Here is a 26,912-nt window from a genome sequence, read left to right as displayed (position 1 = left end):
AAGATATTAAAATTTAAATTGATAACTTTAAAAAGTGTATGTTATAAAGTTTGTATATTTTAATTTGATTAAAATTTTGTGTCTAAAATCTATGTAAATTTATATAGCCAATTGGAATCATCTGGAACATGAACAACAAACGTCTTGAACCCAAATCCGACCCACGCTACACCATCCGCGAAGAAATTCTACCTGGAGGTGTGGTTTCCGATCTAAGCATCAGGAGGACAGAACGATCTGACAGTGCGTTGTTCACTTGCGTCGCTACCAACGCTTTCGGTTCTGATGATACAAGCATTAACATGATTATTCAAGGTAATACAGTTGTTATTTTAAAGTCTATATGTATAACAATTCATAAAACTGTCTATAAAAATATTATTGTTATGCCATGTACACGAAATAATACAGGAATAAAAACATTATTTTTTCTTTCAGAGGTACCCGAAGCTCCTTATGGATTAAAAGTACTAGACAAATCTGGAAGGACTGTTCAACTTTCTTGGGCTGCACCATACGATGGTAACTCTCCAATCAAGAAGTTCTTGATCGAATACAAACGCGCTAAGGGCAATTGGGAAAAGGATATTGACAGGTAATTTTATAAAGATTCTGCAAAGTTCTTTCAGTTTAATACAAACATATAATTAAAACCATAAACATATAATTATTTTATAGAGTTCTTGTACCTGGAGACGCCACTGAAGCCGGAGTATTCAGCTTAAGACCAGCAACTGCCTATCACATCAGAATTGTAGCAGAAAATGAGCTTGGAACTTCCGAACCCTCAGAGACAGTTACTATTATTACCGCTGAAGAAGCACCTACTGGCATGCCACAAGACGTAAAAGTTGATGCCGTTGATAAGCACACGCTCCGAGTTACCTGGAAACCCCCTCCACCACAAGATTGGAACGGTGAACTTCAAGGGTAAGGCTGATTGATATTGATCTTACTGACGGGCTTTACTGACAGTTTGTTATGTTACAAATAAATTAAATATTGAACAATTATTTCTTACAGATACTATGTCGGTTACAAGTTGGCCTCTAGCAACAAATCTTTCGTCTTCGAAACCGTCGATATCTCTAAGGAATCCGGCAAAGAACATCATCTTGATATCTTCAACCTTAAGTAAGTATTAAATTCGATATAAGATATTAACTACATTAATACTGAAAATACACCATGGATAATAACAATTATATTTTTAGGACTTATACGCAATACGCCATCGTTGTTCAGACCTTCAACAAAATGGGTTCCGGACCAGTGTCGAACGAAGTCCGCGCTTATACCGCAGAAGGTGCGCCTTCAGCCCCCCCTCAGGACGTCCTCTGCACTACTCTTACTGCGCAGACTATCAGAGTATCCTGGGTGTCTCCTCCACTCGCCGCCGCTAATGGATTGATCAAGGCTTACAAAGTCATTTATGGACCCAGCGACACCTGGTATGGTAAGTTAAACAAAGCAATTTTTTTTTTCAATTTATAAACTATCGAAGGTAGGCAACCGAACTTAAAATAGAACGAGATAGAAATTGCTAAAACTCGAGATACTAAGAGTTTAAATTAATGTGACTTTTTCGAATGAATATAAAAAAAAGTGTAATTAAATTAATAACCAGAACGATATCATGACACTGAAACTAGTTGAATTAATCAACTTTTATTCAATAGATGAGAAGACTAAAGACACCAAGATCACCGCTAGCAGCGAAACCATTCTTCACGGACTTAAAAAATTCACAAACTACTCTATGGAAGTATTGGCTACCACTAACGGAGGCGATGGCGTCCGCTCTGCCCCTATCCACTGCCAGACTGAACAGGACGGTGAGTTGGCATTGGCCAAAGCAATCCCAATGAAACGCATTTAATTTTATAATTTATTACGTATACTATAATTAACATTGTATATAAAATTATTAACAATACATATTGATGATATTTAATGTTAATAATTTTATATACATTTATTGATGTTACATATACATAGTTATAACTATAAAATGACCCTACTTTCTACTACTGCGGTTGTGGGTACGATTTCCGCTCCGAGTCTCGGTGTAATATACGTTCTATTTCCTATAAAAGGTACAAGACATCGCAAACTACAAAATAAATAAATAAATAGGAATTAAGTTGCTTGCCTTAGGAACAGAAGACCGTGTGTGGTACATCAAATATATTTATTAATTATTTTGATGTTTATTTTCCTGTAAAGCTTATTTAAATATGAGATATACGCAAACAAAACCTAGTATCAGTAGATATTGATTGTATCACGCAGTTCCCGAAGCGCCGCGTGCGGTGAAGGCCTTAGTAATGGGCGCTGACTCCATACTGGTGTCGTGGCGTCCTCCCGCGCAACCCAATGGTGTCGTCACCCACTACAACGTGTACACACAGGCACAGAACGCAGAACCACATCCCAATAAGGTATGATTTACTTCATCACATTCGATCAATTGTTTATATGGTACAAATCGGCTAACTAAGATATTGTCGCATATTAATCTTAAATGACCGCCACTAGTAAACTATTAAAGCCACACAGTAGTTTGGTTGTTGTTGTGGCTTACAAATGCGTTATTGTTTTGTTATATCGAAGAAGAGTATACGAGAAATAAGAATATAGAGAGCTATATCCGACTCTTTCGCCCAACATATGCTATAGTAGCTACTCTCTAATCTTCTGTGCGAGTGAGGATCCTTGGATTTATCACAGCCTATTTATGTATATTATCTTAGATATTCATTAGTAAGTTATTTTCAGGTACCCGCATCTCAAACTAGCTATTCTGCAACGGAATTAAAAGCCGGCCGCTACGACTTCTGGGTGACCGCCTCTACCATCATAGGCGAAGGACAGCCCTCAGCTACCGCCTCTTGCAGCCCTAGCGACAAAGGTGACGATTCAAAAAATATTAAATCAATTTAAAAAATTTAACATACACATTAATAACAATGTGTATAACAATAACGTTGTAACAATATATATAACAATATTGTTTTATAAAAGATTACACAGATTTTTTTTACGTAGTTTTATCCACTTGGAATCTCAAAATTATTCTCTACCTATATAAACTAGCTGCACCCCGCGGCTTCACATGCGTTGATTAAAAAAATAGCTTATGGCCATCCTTGGTAAATGTGCTATCCAGCACAAAAAGACTTTTTCATTTCGAACCAGTAGTTCCTGAGATACGTTGTTTAAACAAACAATGTACATAATTTCCAGCTTTATAATATAACTATAGATAAACATGGTTTATTCCATTGTTTTAGTACCTGCTAAAATTGCATCATTCGACGAATCGTTCACGGCCACTTACAAGGAAGACGTTAAACTGCCCTGTCTCGCTGTCGGCGTCCCTCCTCCTAATATTCTATGGAAGGTAAAGTTAATACTATAAAAATATACTTATTCTTATTGCATAGACAAAGAATGTAGACAAAGTGGATGACATTTAAATATTTTAACACCATTATTTAATTTGCTGCTGTGTGGTTACGGCATTAAAAAAATATAGCCTCCCCCTCTCTTCCCGTGGGTGTCGTAAGACGCGTCTAAAGGATAACGCAGTTCCACTACTACCTTGGAACTTAAAAAGCCGACCGATGGCGGGATAACCATCCAACTACTGGCTTTGCAATACACAGGCCGAAGGCGGGCAGCAGCGTCTTCGGTGCGACAAGGTCAGCCCTGCGTTCACCAACCCGCCTACCCAGCGTGGTGACTATGGGCAAATCACATGTGTTCACGCTATTTTTGGCGTGAACTTGTGGAGGCCTATGTCCAGTAGTGGACTGCGAAAGGCTGATGTGATGATGTGATTATTAAATTTAGTAGACTGTTTCTATATGAATCTTCGATAGCCATTCGTTTCAATAGTGTATTGCCTAATTATAACCAAAGATAATTCTTCGTTGAAGAATTTAATGCATTTGCCAATGGATGCGTGCTTATTGTTATGCAAATACGTTAAACACATCTCAGATGTAATAGTTCTGATTAAAAGCATTGTATCATTACGCAACACAAGTATTCAAGTTCAAAAAACAGTTAAAACTATATAAAATATCAATCTAATCAAATGTAATAAATTGAAGCGTTAACAATTTAAATTTGAATGTCAGGTAAAAGGGCAACCCCTCGAAGCATCAGAACGCGTCCGCCAGCTGCCCGAAGGCTCGCTTCAGATCGCAGGCGTGGCGCGTGAGGACGCTGGGGAGTACTCTTGTCATGTTGACAACCAGTTCGGAACTGATACCGTCACTCACACTCTCTCCGTACTCGGTAAGACTGCTTACCGAGACTGCTTTATACGACCTGGTCAGCACACAAGCTTACGGCCCACCCGATGGTAAGCGGTTACCGTAGTCTGTAGACGCTTGCAACACCAGAAGCATCGCAAGCGCGTTGCAGACGCTACCCCCGACTCTCTTCAAGAGGTCAGACTACCTTACCTATACATTTTGATACAGTGCAGGTTTGCAGGTACTGCAGGTGAGCGAAATCGTCGTTTGCGTTAAAAAATTGTATTTCGTTGGTTTATTGCCTTACCTCTACAACTCAGTATGTATTATTTATATTATTACTAAGCTTATTGTTGTAATATCAACTTACCAAACTTTTATTTAGCCTCAAGGTCCTATAACGTATATCCATTTTTTTTTGGTGGTTATTTACAAAGAAACTAGAGTATTGTAGCCCTATACAACCTTTAAAATCCCTAAAATTTTGACTTTTTTCTAGCGCCCCCCTTCCCCCCTCAACTGAGCATTGCGTCGTCGTCTGTTTCATCGCTCACACTTCGCTTAAAACCATCCGTGGAAGCCGAACAGTCCCCTGCCGCTGGATACACGATCCACTACAAGCAAGAATTCGGCGATTGGGAAACTGTACAGGTTAATTTAAAGTTTTAACAGATGTGTTTCTTCTACTAGAGTAACCAAGTGTAAATAGCCAATTACGTAGATTTGACGAATTGCAGTAAAAGAGTTAGAGCAGTATGTATGGTAGTAGGAGTAAGAGTCAGCAAAAAACAACTAACTTACGGACTGTGTCATCTATGTCTTTTAAACCTATTTTGTAAATAACTTCATCGACTTAGGCCTTAATAATACAAGTCAATCAAGTAATCAAGGATTATTTAATCCTTAAATAGTCTGTTTCACCGGTTGCTAATAGTGTTACCGGCGACCGATGCAATAGGCGCAGAGAATTTAACTATTTATTTAATATTTATAAAAAAACTAAGTAAGCTCTTCTTTTTAGGCTGTAAACAGCGTCAAATATGTTAATTATACTTACAGCAACGGTCATAATTTTAATAAACTTGTTTTTAATAAAACAAAATATAATTGATTGTAACTCCGAAAATTGAATAAAATAATTATTTTCAGATTCCAAGCAACACTGATACGTATACACTTGAAAACTTATTCTGCGGCTCCAGATATCAGCTCTATGTTACCGCTTACAACGGGTATGGAATTATTATATCACATAAAGTAATAATAAAATTCAGAGCTACTTCACGATAATAATTGAAACCATGACTAGCCCGTTGGCACATTTGTAGTGGCCCTGATTTCTGCTCCGCGGGTTGTGGGTTCGATTCTGGCTTGAGTCTGGGTGTAATATCAGTGTTTATGTATAAATATATGTATATTATATATGTTTGTAAAAAAAGTTAGCTATAACAGTCAGCTGTTATCTGTAACAAGCATTAAGTTGCTTAGCTCAGGAACAGACGACGTGTATGTTATTATAGATATTGATTTATTTTATTTATTCATTTAGATAATGATTCCATGTCATTATTGTTTGTTTTTTTTTATAACTAAGACAAAGTATTTTGGGTCTGAAGATATATTCTAAAGCATTTAAAGAAATCTTAAAAAAAAAATTATATTACAAAAAGTAAAAGATAGCATTATATTGTGATCCGCGAAATTTGGGTTCCATAGTAGAGTTCAGTTAGCCTATTTCCTCTCAAAATTAAAAAAGATCCGCCAGCAGCAGCACTAGTGGGTGCATGTGCTCTGGTGTGTGTCGTTGCTCCTCCGGCCCGGCGGAGCAACGACACAACGACACGACGACACGACGACACGACGACACGACGGCACGACGACACGACGACACGACGACACGACGACATAACGGCACGACGACATGACTACACGACGACATGACGACACTACGACATAACGGCACGACGACATGACTACACGACGACATGACGACACTACGACACTACGACACAACGGCACAACGACACAACGGCACAACGACACAACGACACAACACACAACGACACAACGACACAACACACACAACGACACACCGACACAACGGCACAACACACAACGACACAACGGCACAACACACAACGACACGACGGCACAACGACACAACGGCACAACGACACAACGACATAACGACACAACGACACAACACACAACGACACACCGACACAACGACACGACGATACAACGACACAACACACAACGACACGACGACACGAGGCCCCAGACGTGCCACTCACGCGCGCCCTCCGCAGCATCGGCACGGGCGAGGCGTCGGACGTGGTGATCGCGCGCACGCGCGGCTCCAAGCCGCCCGTGCCGCGCGCGGCCGACTTCATCGAGGTGGGCTCGTCCTCCGTCACGCTGCACCTCAAGCAGTGGCTGGACGGCGGCTGCCCCATGAGCCACTTCGTCGTGGAAAACAAGAAGAAGTGAGTCTCCGCGCGAAACTAACCTTCCTTTGTGCACTCCTCACTCTCGGCTCCTTTTTTTATACAATGATAGGCTTGCGTTTGACCACTATTTCACCTGATGATAAGTGAAAATGCGGTCTAAGATGGAGCACGCTTACCTAGAAGTGACCTATTCACTCGCGACTTAAAAATCCCCAGGTTATAATTTTCTGGAAACACAGACGCTGGTCTCCTTTTTTGTGTTCCTCTGAAGTCCTTTAACTCTTGCATAATCTCGCTTATCCAAACTATCATATACGTATAGTAAGGCCGTTCTACTAAATAGTCAATGTCGTACTATAAGTTGAAGTATCATTTCTGATTAAAATAAAAAAATGTGACCTTATCTTTCACGTTGCTTTATTCTGAATTTATTAGAGAAGACGCGTTAAAAATTTCAGACGCATGTACTTCGAATATCCTGAAATTATTCGACCTGTCTCAATCCATATTATGAACTTTTTCAAAAGTGCTAAACTTATAATACAGATAATACATAATGAATATAAAAATTTCCCCCCTCAGAGGAGCCGCTGAATGGAACCAGATCTCGAACGCCGTTAAACCGGGTGGAAACTTCGTCGTACTCGGTATGAAGTAGTTTTTAAAATATCCGTTATTACATATGTTTTTCTGATGGCAGTAATAAAACGGCTGACATTGTTTATTTTACAATTCTAGACCTCGAACCTGCTACCTGGTACGTTCTCAGGATCACCGCTCATAATAATGCTGGATTTAACGTTGCCGAATACGAGTTCGCTACATTGACAATGACCGGAGGTGAGTTAGATGAAACTGCTTTATAGTTCTCGCTTCATAATATTGAAAGTATTATTATTTCTCGTATTTACACTAATTTATGTATATTTCTATAATTGTAACTCTGAAACAAGTAACTTTGAAAATAAAACGTTTTATTTTGGCCAGAATGTACGCATATATTTATAATATAAATGCCAAAACTATTTTACACTGTAAATAAATTTAAATTTAATAAGTTTTTATAGAAGTATTTTTTAAAAGCATATATATTAGTGTGTAGTCTGTACCTATCTACTTCGTAAGTGTAGTATCTAGTATATGTAAATGATGAAGATGTGCGGCCTTAGTGGCACTGTCTTTCATCCAGGATATGTGACTGAATATTTATTACAATCGTTCGATTATATTTTTGTATATTGACTAATTTGATTTATAATACAATGTATACATGTACTATTTCAAAATACTATATACAAATAAATATAAGTAAAAAATCGATGTAAAAAAAACTTAATAAGGTACCTGAAATGCATCGCCGTACGGTCAATGTTACAAAAGAGTAAAGATAAAAGTGATTAAGAAGTAAATAAGACGTGTAAGCCCGATCCCGGCCGCATTTCAGGTACCATCGCGCCGGCGCGTGAGGTGGGGGGCGGCGCTCTCACCCCCGAGCAGACCCTCAAGATCGTACTGTCGCACCTCAACCTCATCGTGCCAGTCGTGGCCGCCATCCTCGTGATCATCATCGCCATCGTTGTGGTGTGCGTGGTCCGAGGAGCCCGAGAACCACGCCATAAAGGTGCGTTTGACCTCTAAACGTTTTCCGTGTAACATAGGCACAGTGGCGCCCCTGCCTGGAGACGCGACCGACCGAGACCTGCCTCCATGGGCTCGCGCATGGCTCGAACCGGAAGTTTTGGTCCCAATCCTGGCCACGATCGTAGTGTTCATCGTCGGCATGGTGGTCATCTGCCTGACCCTGGCCAGGCGGAACACCCCCCACCGCCTGCGAGGTCAGAAGGACGCGTACTGTATGTATGGTGGCATGATCACCGCTTCATTTATTATTTTTTACCATTTTCATGTTTCATCAGCGACTCACACAATTTTACATTTCTTAAATGTCACAGTATTTATTCTTTGTGTGACGATTTCAACTCTACTTATAATACAATAATTAAATATATTAGCATAACTTGTTTATTCGCTCTCATAATATGTATAACAGCTTCTTCGCTTACATGAATATATAAAGCAAACTAGTTTTACTGTATTCGTTGTCATTCATAACATTATTAATAGACGCATGTCCATAATTAAGTTTTTATTTCTTCACCCGTTTTATAGTTTTGCCACATACAATCTGTACATTAAAGGTAGTGCTTTAGCATTAGTGTTCAATGTAAAATGCTAATGCGTACCTAGATCTTTTTTATATTACGATGTACATAATATAATCAATATTTATATTAAAAGAATCGAAATTGTAATCGTAAGTAAACTTCCTGAAAAACCCTCGTAGACATAACTCCTAGATAAGGAAACGAAACAACAAACATTTACATTGAGACAAAACTTCCAAGGAGATATTGTAATAGTGTATACATATCAGATAAATGTCTAGCCTAACGTACTAAGACCTTGCTAGAACCGTTCTGTCACAAAAAGTCGATACGAAATAGTAAAGAGACCCGAAAGTCCAAATCTTCTTATCTCTTATAGAATAATAGAATAACATATTTTGGACTAGGTACTCTAGTACTGTAAATATTCCTTATTCCTTTCTCTTTTCTAGTCTTTTTATTTACATCCAATCTAGCGTCGATACTAGGAATCTTCTTAATTATGTTAATTAAATACTTTACTAATTGTTTAATTAAATATTATTGCTCTACTAGTAATTGCGTATCAAAATTTCTATCCAATATACATTTTGATAATTAGACGTTGGCGCTTACGGGTTATGGCATACATTTGTATTAGCCATACAGATGTTTTCCGAACTTGGGGAGGCCTATGTCCAGCAGTGGACTGCAATAGGCTCAACTGACTGACTGACTGATGTTTTCCGTGGCCTGGGCATTTGTATTTGTGCATTGTGTGTTTCCAGACCCCCGACACAGTAGTAAAGCCTAGTGGAGGCTGTTGAGCTCGAGGCATTTATTTATTTGTATTATTTGTAGATGACGCAGTATACAGCGCAGCGGGAGGCGCGGGCGGCGCTGGCGGCACTCTTGACAAGCGAGGCGGATTGAGAGACGAACTGGGCTACATCGCTCCCCCCAACCGCAAGCTCCCCCCCGTACCCGGCTCCAACTACAATACTTGCGACCGCGTCAAGCGTCAAGCTGTCATCAGTGAGTACTTCACTACCTACATATATATGGCGTAGGGACGCCAGGCGGTAGGGTTGGTGTAATTTGTCAAGCTGGTGCAAGTTTGTTTGTCTTTTATTGTTCTGTATAAAGAAAATTTATCTCAATATAATTTTATAGTACAACATACACTAAAACAATTATAGTATACTTCAAAAGTAAATGGGGAAAAAATTGTTTGGGTATTTCTAGTAACATTTTTCCAGCGTTCAGTTAGGTCTTTAAAACCTTAGCCACTCATTTTTTTTTCTTAAACTCTTCTTATAATACTATATCTAATGTATTATGGTACATTTTTTCAATCTAATATCTTATATATATTAATAACTTCTAACAAATATTTATCCACATGTCTTCCTATATACTTGAACGCACAGACAAATTAATACTATATATTCTTAATTTGTACCTGTTACACGTTATTTCAATTACTCATAACTAATTATTTTTTTATAATTGGGTTGTTATTTTTAAAAATTAACTATTAATAAAGTAAAACATTTAAAAAACTTAGCAATAAAATGACATTATACTTGGATATACACAAATAGTGACACTGCCTATTTTTATATACGTATGTTTATTTATAAAATTATTTAAAAAATAATGATACTGGAAAAAAAAATTTCATCAAATTTAATAAATGAGTAAGTACAGTGAATATTACATCAAGATAATCTGCCAGAGGGGACTTCTTGACATATCTCAGGTACCACAAAGATCTAATATAACTTAGAAAGATATATTTAATATTGCTTCTTCATATTTTACTTTTTGCACGTTTAGGTATTTTTACTTTAGCACTACCCTTATTATCCACGTTTACGCTTTTTATTCATCTTCATATTCATAACGGAAAGGTATAAGACATAAAACATTTTTCCTGAAATATTTTTTATTTAAAGGTTTCGTTTTCCCCGTTATGATAAGTTAGCTTGTAAGAATTCGTTTTTTTTTTTTAATAGTAATTATTAAATTAAAAAAAAATAAAACTTTATCCTACTTTAGTTTTTACTACTTGGTGGCAGTTGTAGTGCTTTTATGTTTCGGCTTACTCCTCTTATAATTTTAATATTTTTAATGTATATTATTTTATTTAAATTAGAGGATACGTCAAAACATACAGGTAATATTTAAATGTTTATTCGGTGTACGGTACGAATTGATAAATATTTCACCGTTCGATCGTAGTCTGCTATTACTTTCGGACTTTGCAATTTATATATTAAAAAAAAAAATGTAATAAATCGTATTACAGTCGGCTATTAGTTTTGAGCGTTTGTTTACGGTTAGTTTATTTTAAAATAAACCTTATCATCACTAAGTACTCTAGTTTGTAGTGTTAGAGTAACGAGGAAAGATCGGATTAGAAATGAGTATATAAGGGGAAGTTTGAAAGTAGCACCTGTGACAGAGAAAATAAGGAGCAATAGTTTAGCGTGGTATGGGCATGTAATGAGGAGGGATGACCGCTATGTCGGTAAAAGAATGTTAGGGATGAATGTCGAAGGACGAAGAGCGATCGGCAGACCGAAAAAGCGATGGATGGATTTTGTGAGTGAGGATATGAGAAAGAAAGGAGTAAGCACTGAAGTGACGAATAATAGAGAGGAATGGAAGAGGAAAACATGTTGTGCCGACCCTACATAAGTGGGATAAGGGCAGGAAGATGATAAGTATTCTAGTTGTAATTTTGTAAGTGAGGGTATCGAGCGGTGAAATATTGTCAGTAAGCGGTAAGGCTCGCATGCGTAACGCCGTAGTGTGGTTCAGTGGGCGCGCACTCGACGTGGGGCCCGCGCCGCCACCACTACGAGCGCGTGCGCCGCGCGCGCCGCGCCGGCTCCTCCGACACGCTGTCCACAGGTACGCGCTGCTTGGGTATTTGCTTATAATTGGGGTGGCGATAAAACTAACTGCAGCATATTTATCTAATGACGACGCACTAAAATTAAAAAAATATATTTTTATGCTTCTTTTTTTAAACTTTCAAATATAATTCTGAATATGAATTGCCTATTATATAAAATTGACAGCTGGAGGCAAGGGCGTCGCCAAGGGGGGGCAGGGAGGGGCAGCTGCCCCCCCCCCCCTAGAGATTCTAAAAAAGTTGCCAAATATAATGCAACCAAAGTCCTAAGTCTTTGAATTGATTTGCTTGAAGTTCAAGCCTTGAACAATCATTTCCGTACGTCGAAACTCGAATGAATTCACCAATTCCACTCCTAATATTCCGTACGCTCAACTACGCTCTGCCTGCTCTATATGTATATAGTACTAAGATACTGTTGTTATTACAATCGCTGTAGATGTAAGGCTCGTAGTACAAGTGAAAAGCTTCATGGGCTGTCGAATTTACCTACAATTCATACCCTTTTCTCATTCATAGAGAATGAGAAAAGTATGAATTGTAGTAGGTAAAGTCAACTTGCCCCCCCCCCCCTGCGCCATCGGCTGGCGACGCCCTTGGCTGGAGGTGATAAGAAGGGTGAAAAATAACAGGTGTTCTGTTTTAATCGCCAGCTCTAATTATAATGATGTCTGAGTATGAGCTGTATATAATATTTATATAAACAAAATAGTAAGATTAGAATACTTTACAGGTACCAAACTTATATAACCTTTTCAATTTCAACTGGGTACAGCTGTTTTTTTTTTTTTTTTAATAATTAATTTATAACTAAATCAGAAAATTGACAATATGGCTCCTATTCGGACTCCTTCCTCAAGGTCTCGTTTCTAGGTTATGAGATTGCTGAAAGTTTGCCTCGCTTTGTAAACTATATGTGCCAGTAGACCAACTTTAATTATTACTGTCGTGATGTTTAGGTTGGGATCATTGTAAATTGTATAAACTGTTTTAAAAGAATGTTATTAAAATATAATTTGCTATTGTACGACTGACGTTGGTACAGAATGCTCTTAGAATTAAGCCTAATTTTGAAACTTCTTTAGCTCTATCTAACATATATCTCCCTCTCAACTTCTGTTCGTCTCGTCCGAACACAATTTTCGTAATGCTCTCGTCACGCATTCACCAGCTTACTACCCAAATCAAGCGTGCATAAAGAAGTATTACTTAAAAAAAAACGAGTGACCACGCGACTGAAGTAAAACTTTAAAAACGTTTTAGTTGCCTCTAAAGTAATATATGACACATAACTCACTCTCTTTCTATCTTCACCAATTTATATCTCACCTTGAATTTCCGTTCACTTCACCCGATCACACTTTTCGTAACGCTCTCGCCACGCATTCCCCAGCTTACTCCCCAAGTCAAGTGTACGTAAAGAAGTTTTACTTCAAAAATTAAACATTTGAAATGATATTAAATATAATTTCCAATGATCAAAACTAAAACTCACAAACAAGAGTTGTATAAATGTCAGTAGTTATAGTCGATACTAACACTGCAAAAGAATCGTCCAGAGAGTTGAGGTAAGTGTGTTTTTAATTTATTTTGTAGTTGAAATTAAAAGTTTCATTGCGAGCATTTATTTTTTATTTTGCTTTATTTCCTAATACCAGTTATGTTTTATTTGCCTGTACATATTTAATGATAAACATGTTTGAGTTTTTTTTGTTATCATTGAGTTTGGTTTTTATTTCTATCAATTTTTTTGGAAACGAAAACATGACATATGTTTTTTTTTAACTATTATATTTGTAATAATTCGAAGAAATATAGCGATGGTAAGATAGGTATGAAGGATTTGATGATCAGGTTAAGCATATAATCAGTCTATCTAACTACTGTGAGATATATTCTCAGAATGGTAAATTATTAATAAAATTTAAAAAAAATCTGTCAAGTAAAATTGTTTCAAGTTTTGAACAGATGTTGATAAATCCGGCTGTGGCTAACGTTATGTGATGGTATCTAACAGATAAAAGGTTATAATATGGATATAATTCTTTTTCAACATCAAAATCTACTTTAATTATTTAATACATCGAATTCCACTTTAATTGTTATACCTTCAAATCTAAAAACTGTGGTTCAATATGTTGGTCCTAATGGGTTATTTCCCTCCGGCCGTTAAAGTCTATTCTTAACTTACGTGCAGCATAAATATTATCCGCAATCGGTAAAACACACCCTAACAGTAATAACGTTGTAATTACAGGCATGGAAGATGAGATCTGCCCGTACGCCACGTTCCACCTGCTCGGCTTCCGCGAAGAGATGGACCCCAGCAAGGCGATCGCGTTCCCGCACCACCACCCGTCGCACGCCGGCACGCTGGCGCACCCGCACCCCCACCCGCACCCCCACCACCCCGCGCACTCCCGCGCCGGATCGCAGAGCATGGTAGGTCACCTAACTACCGGAAAGCCGGAGGCAGAGGAAAATTTTATCAAATCGCAATCTCTTTGCCTCCACCCAATTTTCTACTCTAACTAGCCTCTTCCCGAATTATTACAAAAGCGACATTAAAATACCAAACCGTGTACCAAATTTATTTAATAAAAAAAAAACTACCGGAAAGCTTGGTCTACCTTAAAGTGTTGATCTCGTGATTTTTTCTTGTCTAACAATATTTTATCGAATCAAGATTGAACCGACAACGAACTGAGATCAACACTATAATGTGGAGTGTCTCGAGCCTAAGTGTGAAATTTGACACACGGCATTTGACACATGACGTATGGACACGTTACGCATATAATTTAAGAAACAGTACGAAATGTGGGCTTATGTTATCTAACTCTGCTAATTTAAATTTACACTAAAATGAAACATATCTATTCATGAACCGATTCCTAAGAAAAGGAAAAAATCACATATACAAGAGAGGGAATGTAATCACCCACGCCACTCCACTTTGGATTACAGGAACATTTCCCTGCTAGAAGTAACAATCATTATCAGGTGTCTATAGTAATAACCGGATTCGATGACTACGTACTCTCCGAGACATATTGGGGAGATCCACAAAGACTACAATTAATACTAGAAATACAAATATTCAGTTTTAAGTACCACTCTACAAATATTAAGTTTTAAGTAGCACTCTACTTTTGCCATTTCTCGTACGTTCCTATACAAATGTAACTCATATAATATAATAAATTTAATCAATATAATTGAATGAATTATACAAATAGCCACGAGCGAACAGCCGCTACGCCCGCAAGAACTCGCAAGGAGGACAAAGCGCTATCTACTCTACCGCTCCCGAGTACGACGACCCCGCTACCTGCGCTGAAGAGGATCAATACGTGAGTTTAGCACTACTATTTAGTTAAAAAAACGAGTGTGATTTAGACCACAGACCACACGACTGAAGTAAAACTTATTTTCTTGCCCTTACTATCTGCAACTATCGGACAGAGTCAGCTCTAGCTCATGTAACGCCCGAGTGTAACTAACTGAGACCCCCTTGACAAAAAACTTCGGGAAAAAAATGTGTGGCTTCAAATTATAGTCATAATTTAAAAAATTATATATTGACTGGCTGTGCCCCGGGGTTTCATCTGCGTTAATTTAAGGAAATTAAATTATATAGCCCATATACTTCCTCGGTAAATAGACTATCCGACACAAAAATTATTTTTCAATTTGGAATTCTACTGGTTCCTGAGATTATAGTGCGTTCAAACAAACAAACAATTAAAAAAAATCTTCAGCTTTGTAATATTACTTAGTATAGATATTATATATATTTTGCGCCCTTGCGTGCGACTCTCGGCGCCTTCTAACACCCGGCGCCCAAAGTAAGGTAAAGTCGCCTCTGCTAGCAGATAATCCAAAATAAATAAATTTAGTATCCGTAAAACTGTATATTTCTATATAAAATTTTAAATTAACACTGAAGTGAACTGACGTGACTGAAGTTAGCGGGTACATGTTGCCGGCATTAGTGTCCATACCGGCCACCTCCTGTCTCGTGTATCCTCGTATATTCGTATCCAAAGCGTGTGTCCGTGTGTGCAGCGCGCGCGCTACTCGCGGCCGCTGTACGCGTGCGGGCCGGAGTACGACGAGCCCGCGTGCTGCGCGCCCGAGGACGAGCAGTACACCGGCGCCTACGGCACGCCCTACTCCGACCACTACGGCTCCCGCCCCAGCATCGGTACCGATACGGCGCACCGCACCGTCTCATATACGACTCATTTATAATTATTACTTATTTATTTATTTCAGATTAAAGTCAAACTCAAAAACTAATTAAATTAATATAATGATCTATTGAATTGAAACTTAGAAATCATTTATCTGTAGAATTTAATTTCGTTATGCCCCAATTTTTACTACTCATAGACACACGTGTGCTGTGTGGCTACGGCACTAAAGAATTTAGCCACCCCCTCTCTTTCCGTGGGTGTCGTAAGAGGCGACTAAGGGATAACAAGGTTCCACAACCACCTTGGAACTTGAGAAGCCGACCGATGGCGGAATAACCATCCAACTGCTGGCTTTGAAATACACAGGCCGAAGACGGGCAGCAGCGTCTTCGGTGCGACAAAGCCAGTACTGCGGTCACCAACCCGCCTGCCCAGCGTGGTGACTATGGGCAAAACACATGAGTTCACGTTATTTTTGGCGTGAACTTGTGGAGGCCTGTGTCCAGCAGTGGACTGTATAGAATGTAATGATTGATGATGATAGACACACGACGACATTTGAAATAAACATTCAAAACAGAAGTAACAATTTTTTTTTCGTACAGAAATTCATCGTTCCTTAAGACATACATTGTAATCACAAAGTTCACTTCAATTCTGCTCAGTAATTAAAACTTAAACAAAAGTGAAACGAAATGCTTTCGTACGCCAGGCACCCGCAAGTGCGGCGGCTCGCCCGAGCCTCCCCCGCCTCCCCCGCGCAACGCCAACACCGACAACAACTGCTCTTCCTCCTTCAACGAGAGCAAGGACTCCAACGAAATCTCCGAAGCCGAATGCGACCAGCCGCGCAACTACCCCGGTATGTATCGCTGCGATCGCTTGATCGCTCTCATGCCCTAACCCTTCACCTATATATTCGCACTAAATATACGAATTTTTGATGCGGTATTTAATAAAGCGATTTTGTATTTGCTATAAGGATACGGTAATTGACTTCTCACATTTGAGTAGTTTGAGTAAACTGATTTAACTCAAAAATTAATTATCATCAAAACAAAGAGAATCTATCAATTTCACCAGAAGGTATACTGATATAGTTATAATTGCTTAAAATATATATATCGTATAATATTTTTAAATTTTTGGAGGATATATAAATGCCAACATCGTGCCCATTCCCCTACCAAAAATTTCCATATTCCCCGATAAATTTAATTTAATAAAAAAATGATTTATTTGAAATGAATTCTGAAATTGGTCCATGCGTACTCGGGTGTCAACAGAAGACGGTAAAATATTTTTTAAATTCATAATTATTAATTGTTTAAATTATGTTTAATACTTGTGACTGACCGCATGCAAATCTCTCCGTTATAACAAGTAAAAATGTTTCCAAGCTTCTAGAAGTTCTGGCAATTGGCTTACCTTTTATATATATTTATACATTTATATATATATTTACTCACTTCAAAATTTTCTTCTAAATGTTTTTTCTTTCATTAGTCACGAGGTAAAACAAAAATTTTCAATATAGTGTCTCGTTTCAACATTAGTACTGATGTATATTTAAAAGGAAATGTAAAATTTTTATTTTACCGAGTGTTAAGTTCTCGATGAGGAAATTGAGATTTTCTCCAATAAAGTTTTCTATTTAGGTAATTACATAGCTTAGACGTGACTGTGGTAACATTTTTGTTTCTATCTGAACTGATTCATTAGAGTTTTTAGATAATGTGTTTGTCGATATTTCTGAGCAATATCCACTAAATTCCTACACTTGGGACATAAAATTATAGATAAAACACAATTAACTTTCTAGTAAACGTTAACCAGTGAGTTTAGTGGAATATCGTGAGAGAAATATCAGTAGCAGGCAGGCTCAGTCTCGTGCCTAGTGTAGACGCGTCGTGACTTGTGTTGTTGCAGTAAGGGCCCACACTGCCAAGGATGGTTTGCACAGCGACGAAATGAGGAAACTCATTGACAGGTCAGTTCACCCAGGCCTCTTGCATTTGCCTACACTCAACCAATTTTAAACACAACAATTAGTATTTAAACGCTATAATTGCAAATATATTTAATTGATCGATTTTTTTTCTTGGTTTGAATAACTAATATTGATAATATCTGTAATGTGAAGTATATCAATTTTATGTTTAAAATACAGCACTTGTCAGCACCGATTTTTAAAAGAATAATTTTTGACTTAATACACATTACTAATCTGCCGACTCCTCGTGTGGGCACTACATAGTCGCAGTCGTCCACTGCGATCAGATAGCATTATGTATGCATAGTTCCTCAATATTAAGCATGTACTATGTTCTGCATCCATAATCTACAGGAAACAGTAAGTCAATGTATGTGAAGAAAAATAATATGAATTTGCTGAATGTCCTTTAATTTTGCCTGAATTATTTTATGTTCTAAAATAACCTTATGTGGCTAACACTGTTGATTAATTGCACTAAAATTATTTGTTTTGCTATATTGGTGATAATTTCCAAGCAACGATTTATTTTCAACGTACCAAATTATCCGCCTACACCCAAAGTTAAATATGTGTGAAGAGACAGTTATACTGTAATAATGTTCTGTAATCATTTGAGCTTTTTAGCATATTATTCGTAATACATCTATCCGACCCCACGCATTATATTAATTAAAATTATCGATAAAGCCGAAAAACAAATTTTAGAGCTAGCAAATTATTAATAGTAGGTAAATATCACTTTAAATAAAGTGGCAAAATCGATAATTTTTTAAAAAAGCTTCCCCTTAAATTGCTCTATTATATTATTAAATGCAGTATACCACCACCAAATAGTTTAGATACCATTGTATCAGACACCTATATAGCTGTCACCTTAAACGAATATCTTGCATAGCTTGTTATTTTTAACCTATACCTACAATGAAAGTCATGTAACAGAAAAACAAATATGTAAAGCCAATTCAAATAAATGTAGGTACTTTGCAGTGCTATTTCAGGCGAAGAAACATAAAGTACATATGTATGTATTAATAATGTACAATATTGCAGACCAGAATCAAACACCCCAATCCCCCAGCAAGCAGTCCACGGGCGGGGACTCACAGCCTACGATACTGTGGCAGTGTAACCTGTAAGCGGGTTGACCGCCGACACACTGACGAATATTATGTTATACGTTTCGAACGACCGCACTCGCGATGCGACGATTGCCGACGCTTTTCGTTCATTTTACATTTTATCTTCATTGCACAATTAAATAGAATCGCTTCGCTTTGTGTCTTCGTTGAATCGCGATGTCGCTCCGTGCGAGACCGCGGCCGTTCACAATGTAGCGATAGTAATTCTCCAAGTGTGTCGTTACTTCATTACGATTTCATTTCTAAAATTGAAATAAGTTGTCTATTTTTTACTTTACAATATTCGTGTCGTTAGATAAGTTCGACATCAGTTCGATGTAGCTAATTTTCAAAGTCGGATCGGTTTCCAAGTGCGTGCCCTCCCGTAGTAACTCGTCGCGTCACTTTATATAGTGTTACCATGTGAAACATAAAATTATGGTTGTGGTAGTTAAATCAAATGATATATTTTTCCTTTAGAAAAGTGACGTGCTATCACAAAATTATCTAATGCAAAACTGCAGGTCACCTATCCGACTTTGTGAAATCTTCTGCACGTATTTTTATAAGTGGGATGTTCATGTTTTTTTTATCTTATTTGTTCAGCTTAATTTAAACGTAAGGGCGTTTGGGATAAATGTGCTGGTTTTTGGGGTGGTTTACTATGTTTAAATTTAAATTAAGCTCAACATGTAATAATGTGATATTTTGAATTTTTAATCAATTTAGTTTACTTGAAGTGTACTAACATTAAAGTTATTTATATTTGTGTATTTTTAAGATAATCAGTTTTTTAAGTCAACGCCCAACCGGAAGGTTGGTACTATGCTTCCTTTTATACTGTTACACTTTTGTGATGCTTTTACCATTTATGTTATTGCCATCATTTTTGTATTATGTAATATTTTAATGTTTTCATTGAGTTAAAGTAACACTTTGGATAAGTATAGTCGTAAGTCATCTTATTAATCATCTTTTTAAGCAAAAAAACTATGTAATCTGTAGTTAGTTACGTAAGGTCATACAATATTATAATTACAGTACGTATAAGACTAAATACCCAAACCTAAAATATAATTCTCGACTGCTAAGTAACATTCTAACCTTCACCTTTTCAAGGTCCTATAATTATTGGTACGAAATTTCGAAAGCATTTTATATGACTAATGTTACCCTACTGTAATAAGGTGCATTTTATTATACAATAATCGTAATCTTGTTCTCTATATAGAAGTAAGACACGAGCGTGTCATTTTCTAGATGTCTTCTTATATGTTGTGGCATTGTCTCGTAAGCTTTGCAACGTAGGCTTGTAGATAGGTTTCTCGCGACTTCCTAGCAACCGATCTCTTCTCTAAACCTTCCATTTAGATTTTTTGGATTTATCATAAATTATAATTAAAAATTAAATAAGAATTTTCAAAATTATGATATAACTATTCGATGGAGATTAAAATTATATACTAATTTAAGCGTTAACTGCAAAATATCGCCAAATTGACGGGATTGATTTTAATCTAATGAATTTTGATGTTTTTGCTTCTGAGTGTTGTGTTTGCGGCTTTGATAATATTCTTTTTCTCATTAACGCAAAACGACATAGCTAATTGCAATTAACTGTTTGTACCAAAGTGTTTGAATTGTGTTGAATAAAGTACTCATATTTCAACTACGAATTTGTGTTTTATTTCGACCACAAGCTCCTTACAAAAACAATATGTTACACTTAAACATTAAAGAAAAATAAAATAACGAAATACGCTATGGCCATAAACTTTAATAAAGGTTGTATCATTAAATAGTTGTTAATTACTAAACATGTTAGAGACCACTGTAAGAAATTTACGCTGAAACAGCTTTTACAATTTCTTCGGCGACTTCTACAGCAATCGCAGCTTCGGCTTTGGCCTAAAATTTATAAAACACATTGAATGGTGTACTACACGATCTTAATAAAGTATGGATAGAATTATACACAAAATTATTAAACATATTTTTTTTTATATATCACTAGGTCGGCAAACAAGCGTACGGCTCACCTGATGGTAAGAGATTACCGTAGCTTATAGACGCCTATAATACCAGAAGCATCGAAAGCGCGTTACCGACCCAATCCCCAATCCCCCCAGGAGCTCTGGTCACCTTATTCACCAACAGGAACACAATACTGCTTGAAAACAGTATTATTTAGCTGTGGTCTTCTGTAATGTCGAGGTACTACCCCAGTCGGGCTGCTCCATATTTTGAGCAGGAAATTCCTGCTGTGCCCTACCTCAGTTAAGATACGCTATGTTGAAATAGCACGAGCAAAACTTTAGTAGCTTGAAGTTTAGTACCGTCTGTAGATTATTGTATGAATTATTATAATCCCATATATCGAAGACTATTTTAGAAGTAAATTAATAAAACAATTGGCAACATTTGAGCATTAAAAGCAAGAAAAATGAAAATGTAAACAATAAAAAAAATTTAATACATATGGATATCCTTTTCTGATTTTATGTATGAGAGTAAAATTATTTCATTAAATAGTTGAATGAAAAAAATTAAACACTTAAGAAACTGAAAACTGATTGTTTGCTAGCAAACGAAAAAAAACCGACTTCAATTACATCGACTAATAGATGACGACGGTTCGAGGTAGGGGAGCGTCCATAAACCACGTAGCCTGATCGAGGGGGGGAGGGATAAGTTTGAATGCTACGCTGAGCTACGAAGCGTGAGGGAGGAGGTAAGAGCAAAGCTAGCAGGCTGTTTATACATATAAAAAATATATAAATATATTAAGCAAAAAGTATTATTATTATTCCTTTAAAATAAACTTTTTTTTTAAATTAATGCAAAAGTAAAAAACAGAAAATATCGCGAAAAAAACCATGTTCAATCGTGGACAGGAAAAGCTACGTTAGGCTACATGATATATGGTGGAAGGAAACTAAGACGGGCTAAAAAAATGACCACATGGTCGTACTCCGCATGGACGCTCCCTAGGTAGTAGATAAAACAGTCGATTAACTATGCGTTATTAGGGATGACTCAAAAAGTACTCGTCATAATATGTCGATCAAATTTAAATGGACAATGGAAAAAAGGATCAAAATCGGTACAACCAGTGAAAAAGATCTGGGGTAACACACCAAAAAATGAATTCAGTTGAATTGAGAATCTCTTCCTTTTTTTAAACCATCGTCATAAGTAAAGTATAAAGTCAATTGAATATTTTGGTAATGGTTTTTAATTGTATACATTAACAAATACTCGATTTGTAAGGCAGGAGTGTTAATTATATATAGTACGTCGTGCAACTAACCAATTACTGCACGACAATATAATTGCTCCCTGAGTACCCTGCTCCTATGACATGATACCTAAAACTTACTTCTGCACAGGTTGAATAATGAACATTAACTCAAGATATGTAGCAATACAAATCAATAAACAAGAAGCATCATTCTTCTTCTTCAAAATAAAATGTATTTTACCTGCTCATTCGACGCAGAGTTGAATTCCGACTGGGCTTTGCTCAAAGCTTCTTGTGCCGCGCTGCGGTCCAAATTTTCCAATGGGTGTGCCTCTTCAGCCAAAACCTGCAGTAATAACATCAGTTTAAGATATAGCTACATTATATTCAAACCGGACAACACATAACAACAAAATGAAAACTTTTATATAACATTTAATAGGTGTGTTTGCTCGCAAACCAAAAAAAAAAACCGACTTCAATTTATGATATGAGTAATACGACGTACCTTTCAATCGCGGCTTCGTATAATGGTTATAGGTAGGTACATAAAAAAATACTAGAAATACCAGTGCGAATAATTCGGACTAAATAAGTAGGTATAATAATTATCACTTTACCAAAATTACATTTTTTTTTAAACAAAAGAAATGACAAATTTTTTAGTTATTGAAATGTCGTATTCAAAAATATTAATTACCTGTACTCTCGCTATTCGTATCTTAATAGTTTTTACTATTCGTATCTTAATAGTTTTTATGTGTTTAAAATGATAAATTGATATTTGTTTTTTAGTGAAATTAATAGTAAATGGAGTTATACAAGTGTCCGTATGCTAATGTGTTGTGAAAGTGAGCGATAAATGCGGAAAAAACGTAAATAACGATTGACAGTGGTTTTTTTACCAAATAAGACTGTTCCAAATAATTGTGTTTGCTCGCAAACGAAAAAAAACCGACTTCAATTACATCGAAGAGTAATACAACGTAGATCGACGAAAAAATAGTCAAGTAACTACGCGTTATCAAAGATTACTTAAAAAGTAGTTATCAGATCTCGATAAAATTTATATGTGACCACATGATAAACATCAGTTTCGATTAAATTAAAAATTATCAAAATCGATACACCCAGTAAAAAGTTATTGCGGATTTTCAAGAAGTTGTCTCGATTTCTCTGGGATCCCATCATCAGATCCTGGTTTCCTTATCATGGTACTAAACTTGGGATATCTCCTTTCCAACAAAAAAAGAATTATCAAAATCGGTACATCCAGTAGAAAGTTATGTGGTATAATACAACGTAGGTCGACGAAAAAAGTGTCAAGTAAAAACGCATTATTAGATATAACTCGAAAAGTAGTTGTTAGATCTCAAATAAATTTAAATGGGACCAATTGACACACACCACCTTTCGATTAAAAAAAAGTTGTCGAAATCGGTCCACCCGGTCAAAAGTTCTGATGTAACATACATTAAAAAAAAATACAGTCGAATTGAGAACCTCCTCCTTTTTTGGAAGTCGGTTAAAAATGGACAGTACGGAAAAGTTTTTTCAAGAGTTGGCAACACTTTAACCCTTTAACCTTTGCGCATTTTGATAGCCAGCGTCTTTTTACGTGACGCGAATTATATATTGTAAATAATTTTCTCACTTCTCTATGTAAAACTATTTCGTAATTTAAAACTTTTATGCGCGATAGTATTTTGTGTCGACGTCGAACTGTCCAACCAATAGCACACCGGCAAGCATGCGACACGTGATAAACTCGGCCGCCCCTACCCCATACCACCAAATAGACCGATAAATCGCTTCTGTGCAGCTTCAAGGCCGGCGTTCTTTTCACATGACGCGAACTATATCAATTATAATAATATGAACATTATTGCAGACTACTTATGTGAGACATGTTGTATGTCATAATAATGTTAATATAAATAAATATATATATATATATATATATATATAAATTTCGTGTCATAATGTTAGCTATAAACTCCGAAACTACTGAACCAATTTTTATTAAATTTTGTAAGCATCTGTAATTTGGTCCGGTAGATGGCGCCGTATTTCTATTTCTAGATTATAGATGGCGCGTTTGAACATAGAATTTACATATATTTTACTAAATTATAATTACTGAGCCACAGCAACGGGTGGCTGGGTCAGCTAGTAATATTAATATATTTATATATTATGTATAAAATAAATACCTGAACTGAAGAATCGTCGTTTACAGTGATTGTGCCTGATGAAACAAAGATTTTGCTTTGTTTGCCATCATTTTCAGTGACTGTGACTACGCCTGGCCGAAGGACAGCTAACAAAATACAAATTAAACTTATTATAAATTTAATTTATCAATGGATAGCATAACAAGTTAAAACAAATCTAATGTAGATAAGAAAGTAGCTGTCTTGAGTTTTATATTACATTAAACATTTACTTTTCTTAGGAGTGTATATTTGCAGATTTAATTATGAACACATATGTAACATTAAATTTGGAACTGGTTTGTCTATGAAAAATATTTAAAAAAACTTGAATTAACTTGATAGGTTACTTCCTGAAATCCTGAGTAAATTTTAAAACTACAGTTATTAAATTTATTTCAAATTTAATATATTTTTTTTACAAATACATTTTTTTTAAGATAAGTGGAGTATAAGTAATTACCTAAAGTAGGGACATGCTTTGGCAAGATACCAAAAGCACCACTGAATGATGGCACATCAATCTGTTTTACTGCTTGTTTGTTGTAGAACACCTGCAACATGTTAATATGAATTATGGACTAAAGTTTATTTGACAAATAAACATATTTTTTTTACCTTTTAAATTTTAATATTAATACAGATTTTTTTCTAGGCTCATTGTACATATATGGTAACTAATGGTATTAATGGTTGGTACATTCACAATGTTTTTCTCATAACAAAAAAAAAAAAACAACCATTTAAGTAAAGCAATATAACCTACGGAATGAAACATTTGAATAGTAAAAATTACAAGCAAAAATATATCTTCTTTCATAAGTCAAATTGAAGTGTTTGTCTGTGATCTCAAAAGAACTGTATGTTTTCAAGTGTGTATAGTTATTCACATGATACCAAAACACATGATAACAAACGATTTTAAAATTTTTATCTGCCTGTCTGTGTTGCCGATTGTCCGGACTAATCTTCGGCTGAACCGATTTTTATGGGGCTCTCATTAGAAGGTAGAGAAGGTTGTGGAGCAATTTCGAAAGAAATCGAGATCTACGTGGGAGAAACTTGTTTACCGCGTCCGAGTACCTATCGCCCAGATAGAATGAGTCTATCAAAGTAGCTCGTCTATTTAAACAAAGTCAAATTTAAAAATAGACTAAGAACTTCTTTTTCATGTGGAATGTGATCTGTTACACCTAGTGAATCCTCTATTTTAAGGAAAGCAGTTAGGAGTTGAACACCTTATTTACTGTCTACTTACAAAATCATTTTGTCTCAAAATTTTCTTTTAAATTCAAGTTTTAAATATTATTTAATTAGTATTTCAATAAATTGATAATTGAAAATATTTTTTTATATTAAAACGTAGTGGAAAAAATTACTGGCTAAATACCAGTTTTAGATACAACAATTTATACTAAGCCTGGATTATGTACTATATTAGCATGTTCTGCTATTTTTACCTTTAATACAGGTCATAGAAAGAATATTACACTTTATATACCTTGTTACCCGCAGCAAAGGTAAAAGCCATTTCTCCTTCTTTTGGGGCATCTGAGTAGCTGCGTACTTGGATCCTCCTGGCTGCATTTCTTAACATACTACGTAGGGCTAGGGCCATCCTGTAACAAAATAATATATAATGTTTTTCATATACTTGTATTTTAGGATTAAAATATAAAACAAAAAAAATAGCAGTAATGAATTAAAGATAGAAATTTAAAATTGAAATTAGTTGTAAAATTTTAAAAAAGTAAGTATTAGATAATTATTGATATAGTGGAAGTGGTGGCAAGTATTCTTCTTAAATATTCTAACCTCACTCATAAAACATTTGTTCCTGAATGTCGCTTGAGCTATGAAATACTCAATAAATTATCAAATTCTTCTTATGCTAATGGTTTATAGAAATTACAGTTGTAAATTAAATGAAATATTGCTGAAAACACAGATTATGTAATAACGTTCTTAATGTTCTTATGGGGTTTAGTAAGGACCTTAACTTTTTAAATTACTTATTGAACTAAAATATGTTTTCTTATACTTACTTCAAGGATGTAATTACTTTATAGCAGACAAAAACTAATGATTATGAAAAGACCTTACGGTTTTCGACACCCTTTTAATTTTAGGACCAATAGCCAAAATGTCAACTTCAATTTCACAGCCACAGTGACAATATAGCGTTACGTGCAAAAATTGTTTACATCTTTTATTTAATATGTTAGAAATAAATAACAAATGGACATTTAATATGTTATTAAAATATGAATATGAAAAGTACAAAATAATATACTATGATATATTCAATGTAATTTATACTTTAAATATTCTTTCCGAGACCACAAGGATACAAATACAAATAT

At 36.0% G+C, this 26,912-nt stretch overlaps 2 protein-coding genes across 2 annotated transcripts in view; one reads left to right on the top strand and one right to left on the bottom strand.

The window, feature by feature from the left end:
• The window catches only part of LOC123655868 (Down syndrome cell adhesion molecule-like protein Dscam2), a 51,686-nt gene extending 32,503 nt beyond the window's left edge, over positions 1-19,183 (top strand). The window contains exons 17-41 of the mRNA XM_045591615.1: positions 108-315; positions 439-595; positions 679-930; positions 1,024-1,134; positions 1,215-1,456; positions 1,680-1,835; positions 2,293-2,441; positions 2,779-2,911; positions 3,294-3,403; positions 4,146-4,305; positions 4,765-4,916; positions 5,415-5,497; positions 6,575-6,751; positions 7,298-7,362; positions 7,454-7,555; positions 8,374-8,568; positions 9,721-9,894; positions 11,686-11,778; positions 14,040-14,224; positions 15,022-15,135; positions 15,851-15,989; positions 16,694-16,843; positions 17,268-17,273; positions 17,911-17,971; positions 19,028-19,183. Coding sequence (XP_045447571.1) covers positions 108-315; positions 439-595; positions 679-930; positions 1,024-1,134; positions 1,215-1,456; positions 1,680-1,835; positions 2,293-2,441; positions 2,779-2,911; positions 3,294-3,403; positions 4,146-4,305; positions 4,765-4,916; positions 5,415-5,497; positions 6,575-6,751; positions 7,298-7,362; positions 7,454-7,555; positions 8,374-8,568; positions 9,721-9,894; positions 11,686-11,778; positions 14,040-14,224; positions 15,022-15,135; positions 15,851-15,989; positions 16,694-16,843; positions 17,268-17,273; positions 17,911-17,971; positions 19,028-19,106 — 3,453 coding nt within the window. The 3' untranslated portion in view covers positions 19,107-19,183. The remainder of the gene's footprint in view (positions 1-107; positions 316-438; positions 596-678; positions 931-1,023; positions 1,135-1,214; positions 1,457-1,679; positions 1,836-2,292; positions 2,442-2,778; positions 2,912-3,293; positions 3,404-4,145; positions 4,306-4,764; positions 4,917-5,414; positions 5,498-6,574; positions 6,752-7,297; positions 7,363-7,453; positions 7,556-8,373; positions 8,569-9,720; positions 9,895-11,685; positions 11,779-14,039; positions 14,225-15,021; positions 15,136-15,850; positions 15,990-16,693; positions 16,844-17,267; positions 17,274-17,910; positions 17,972-19,027) is intronic.
• Positions 19,184-20,852: 1,669 nt separating this feature from the next.
• LOC123655591 (ATP synthase subunit delta, mitochondrial) lies at positions 20,853-26,742 on the bottom strand. The gene is made up of 6 exons (XM_045591357.1): positions 26,595-26,742; positions 26,051-26,168; positions 25,013-25,103; positions 24,550-24,656; positions 22,578-22,682; positions 20,853-21,003 (listed from the first exon to the last, which is right to left on the bottom strand). The coding sequence occupies exons 2-6, from the start codon at positions 26,165-26,167 to the stop codon at positions 20,938-20,940; spliced, it is 486 nt and encodes a 161-aa protein (XP_045447313.1). The 5' UTR covers position 26,168; positions 26,595-26,742; the 3' UTR covers positions 20,853-20,937.
• Positions 26,743-26,912: the final 170 nt, after the last annotated feature.

Source organism: Melitaea cinxia, chromosome 8 (genome assembly GCF_905220565.1).
Source record: "Melitaea cinxia chromosome 8, ilMelCinx1.1, whole genome shotgun sequence".
NCBI lineage: Eukaryota > Metazoa > Arthropoda > Insecta > Lepidoptera > Nymphalidae > Melitaea > Melitaea cinxia.
Note: the sequence above shows the minus strand (reverse complement) of the source record. Positions and strands in the feature narration are given on the sequence as shown.

Excerpts from the sequence above, each read along its gene's own strand:
- LOC123655591 (XM_045591357.1), bottom strand. The coding sequence starts at position 26,167 with ATGGCCCTAGCCCTACGTAGTATGTTAAGAAATGCAGCCAGGAGGATC. Across the intron at positions 25,104-26,050 it reads CCTTTGCTGCGGGTAACAAG|GTGTTCTACAACAAACAAGC; the intron begins GTATATAAAGTG and ends AACATGTTGCAG. Across the intron at positions 21,004-22,577 it reads ACTCTGCGTCGAATGAGCAG|GCCAAAGCCGAAGCTGCGAT; the intron begins GTAAAATACATT and ends TATAAATTTTAG.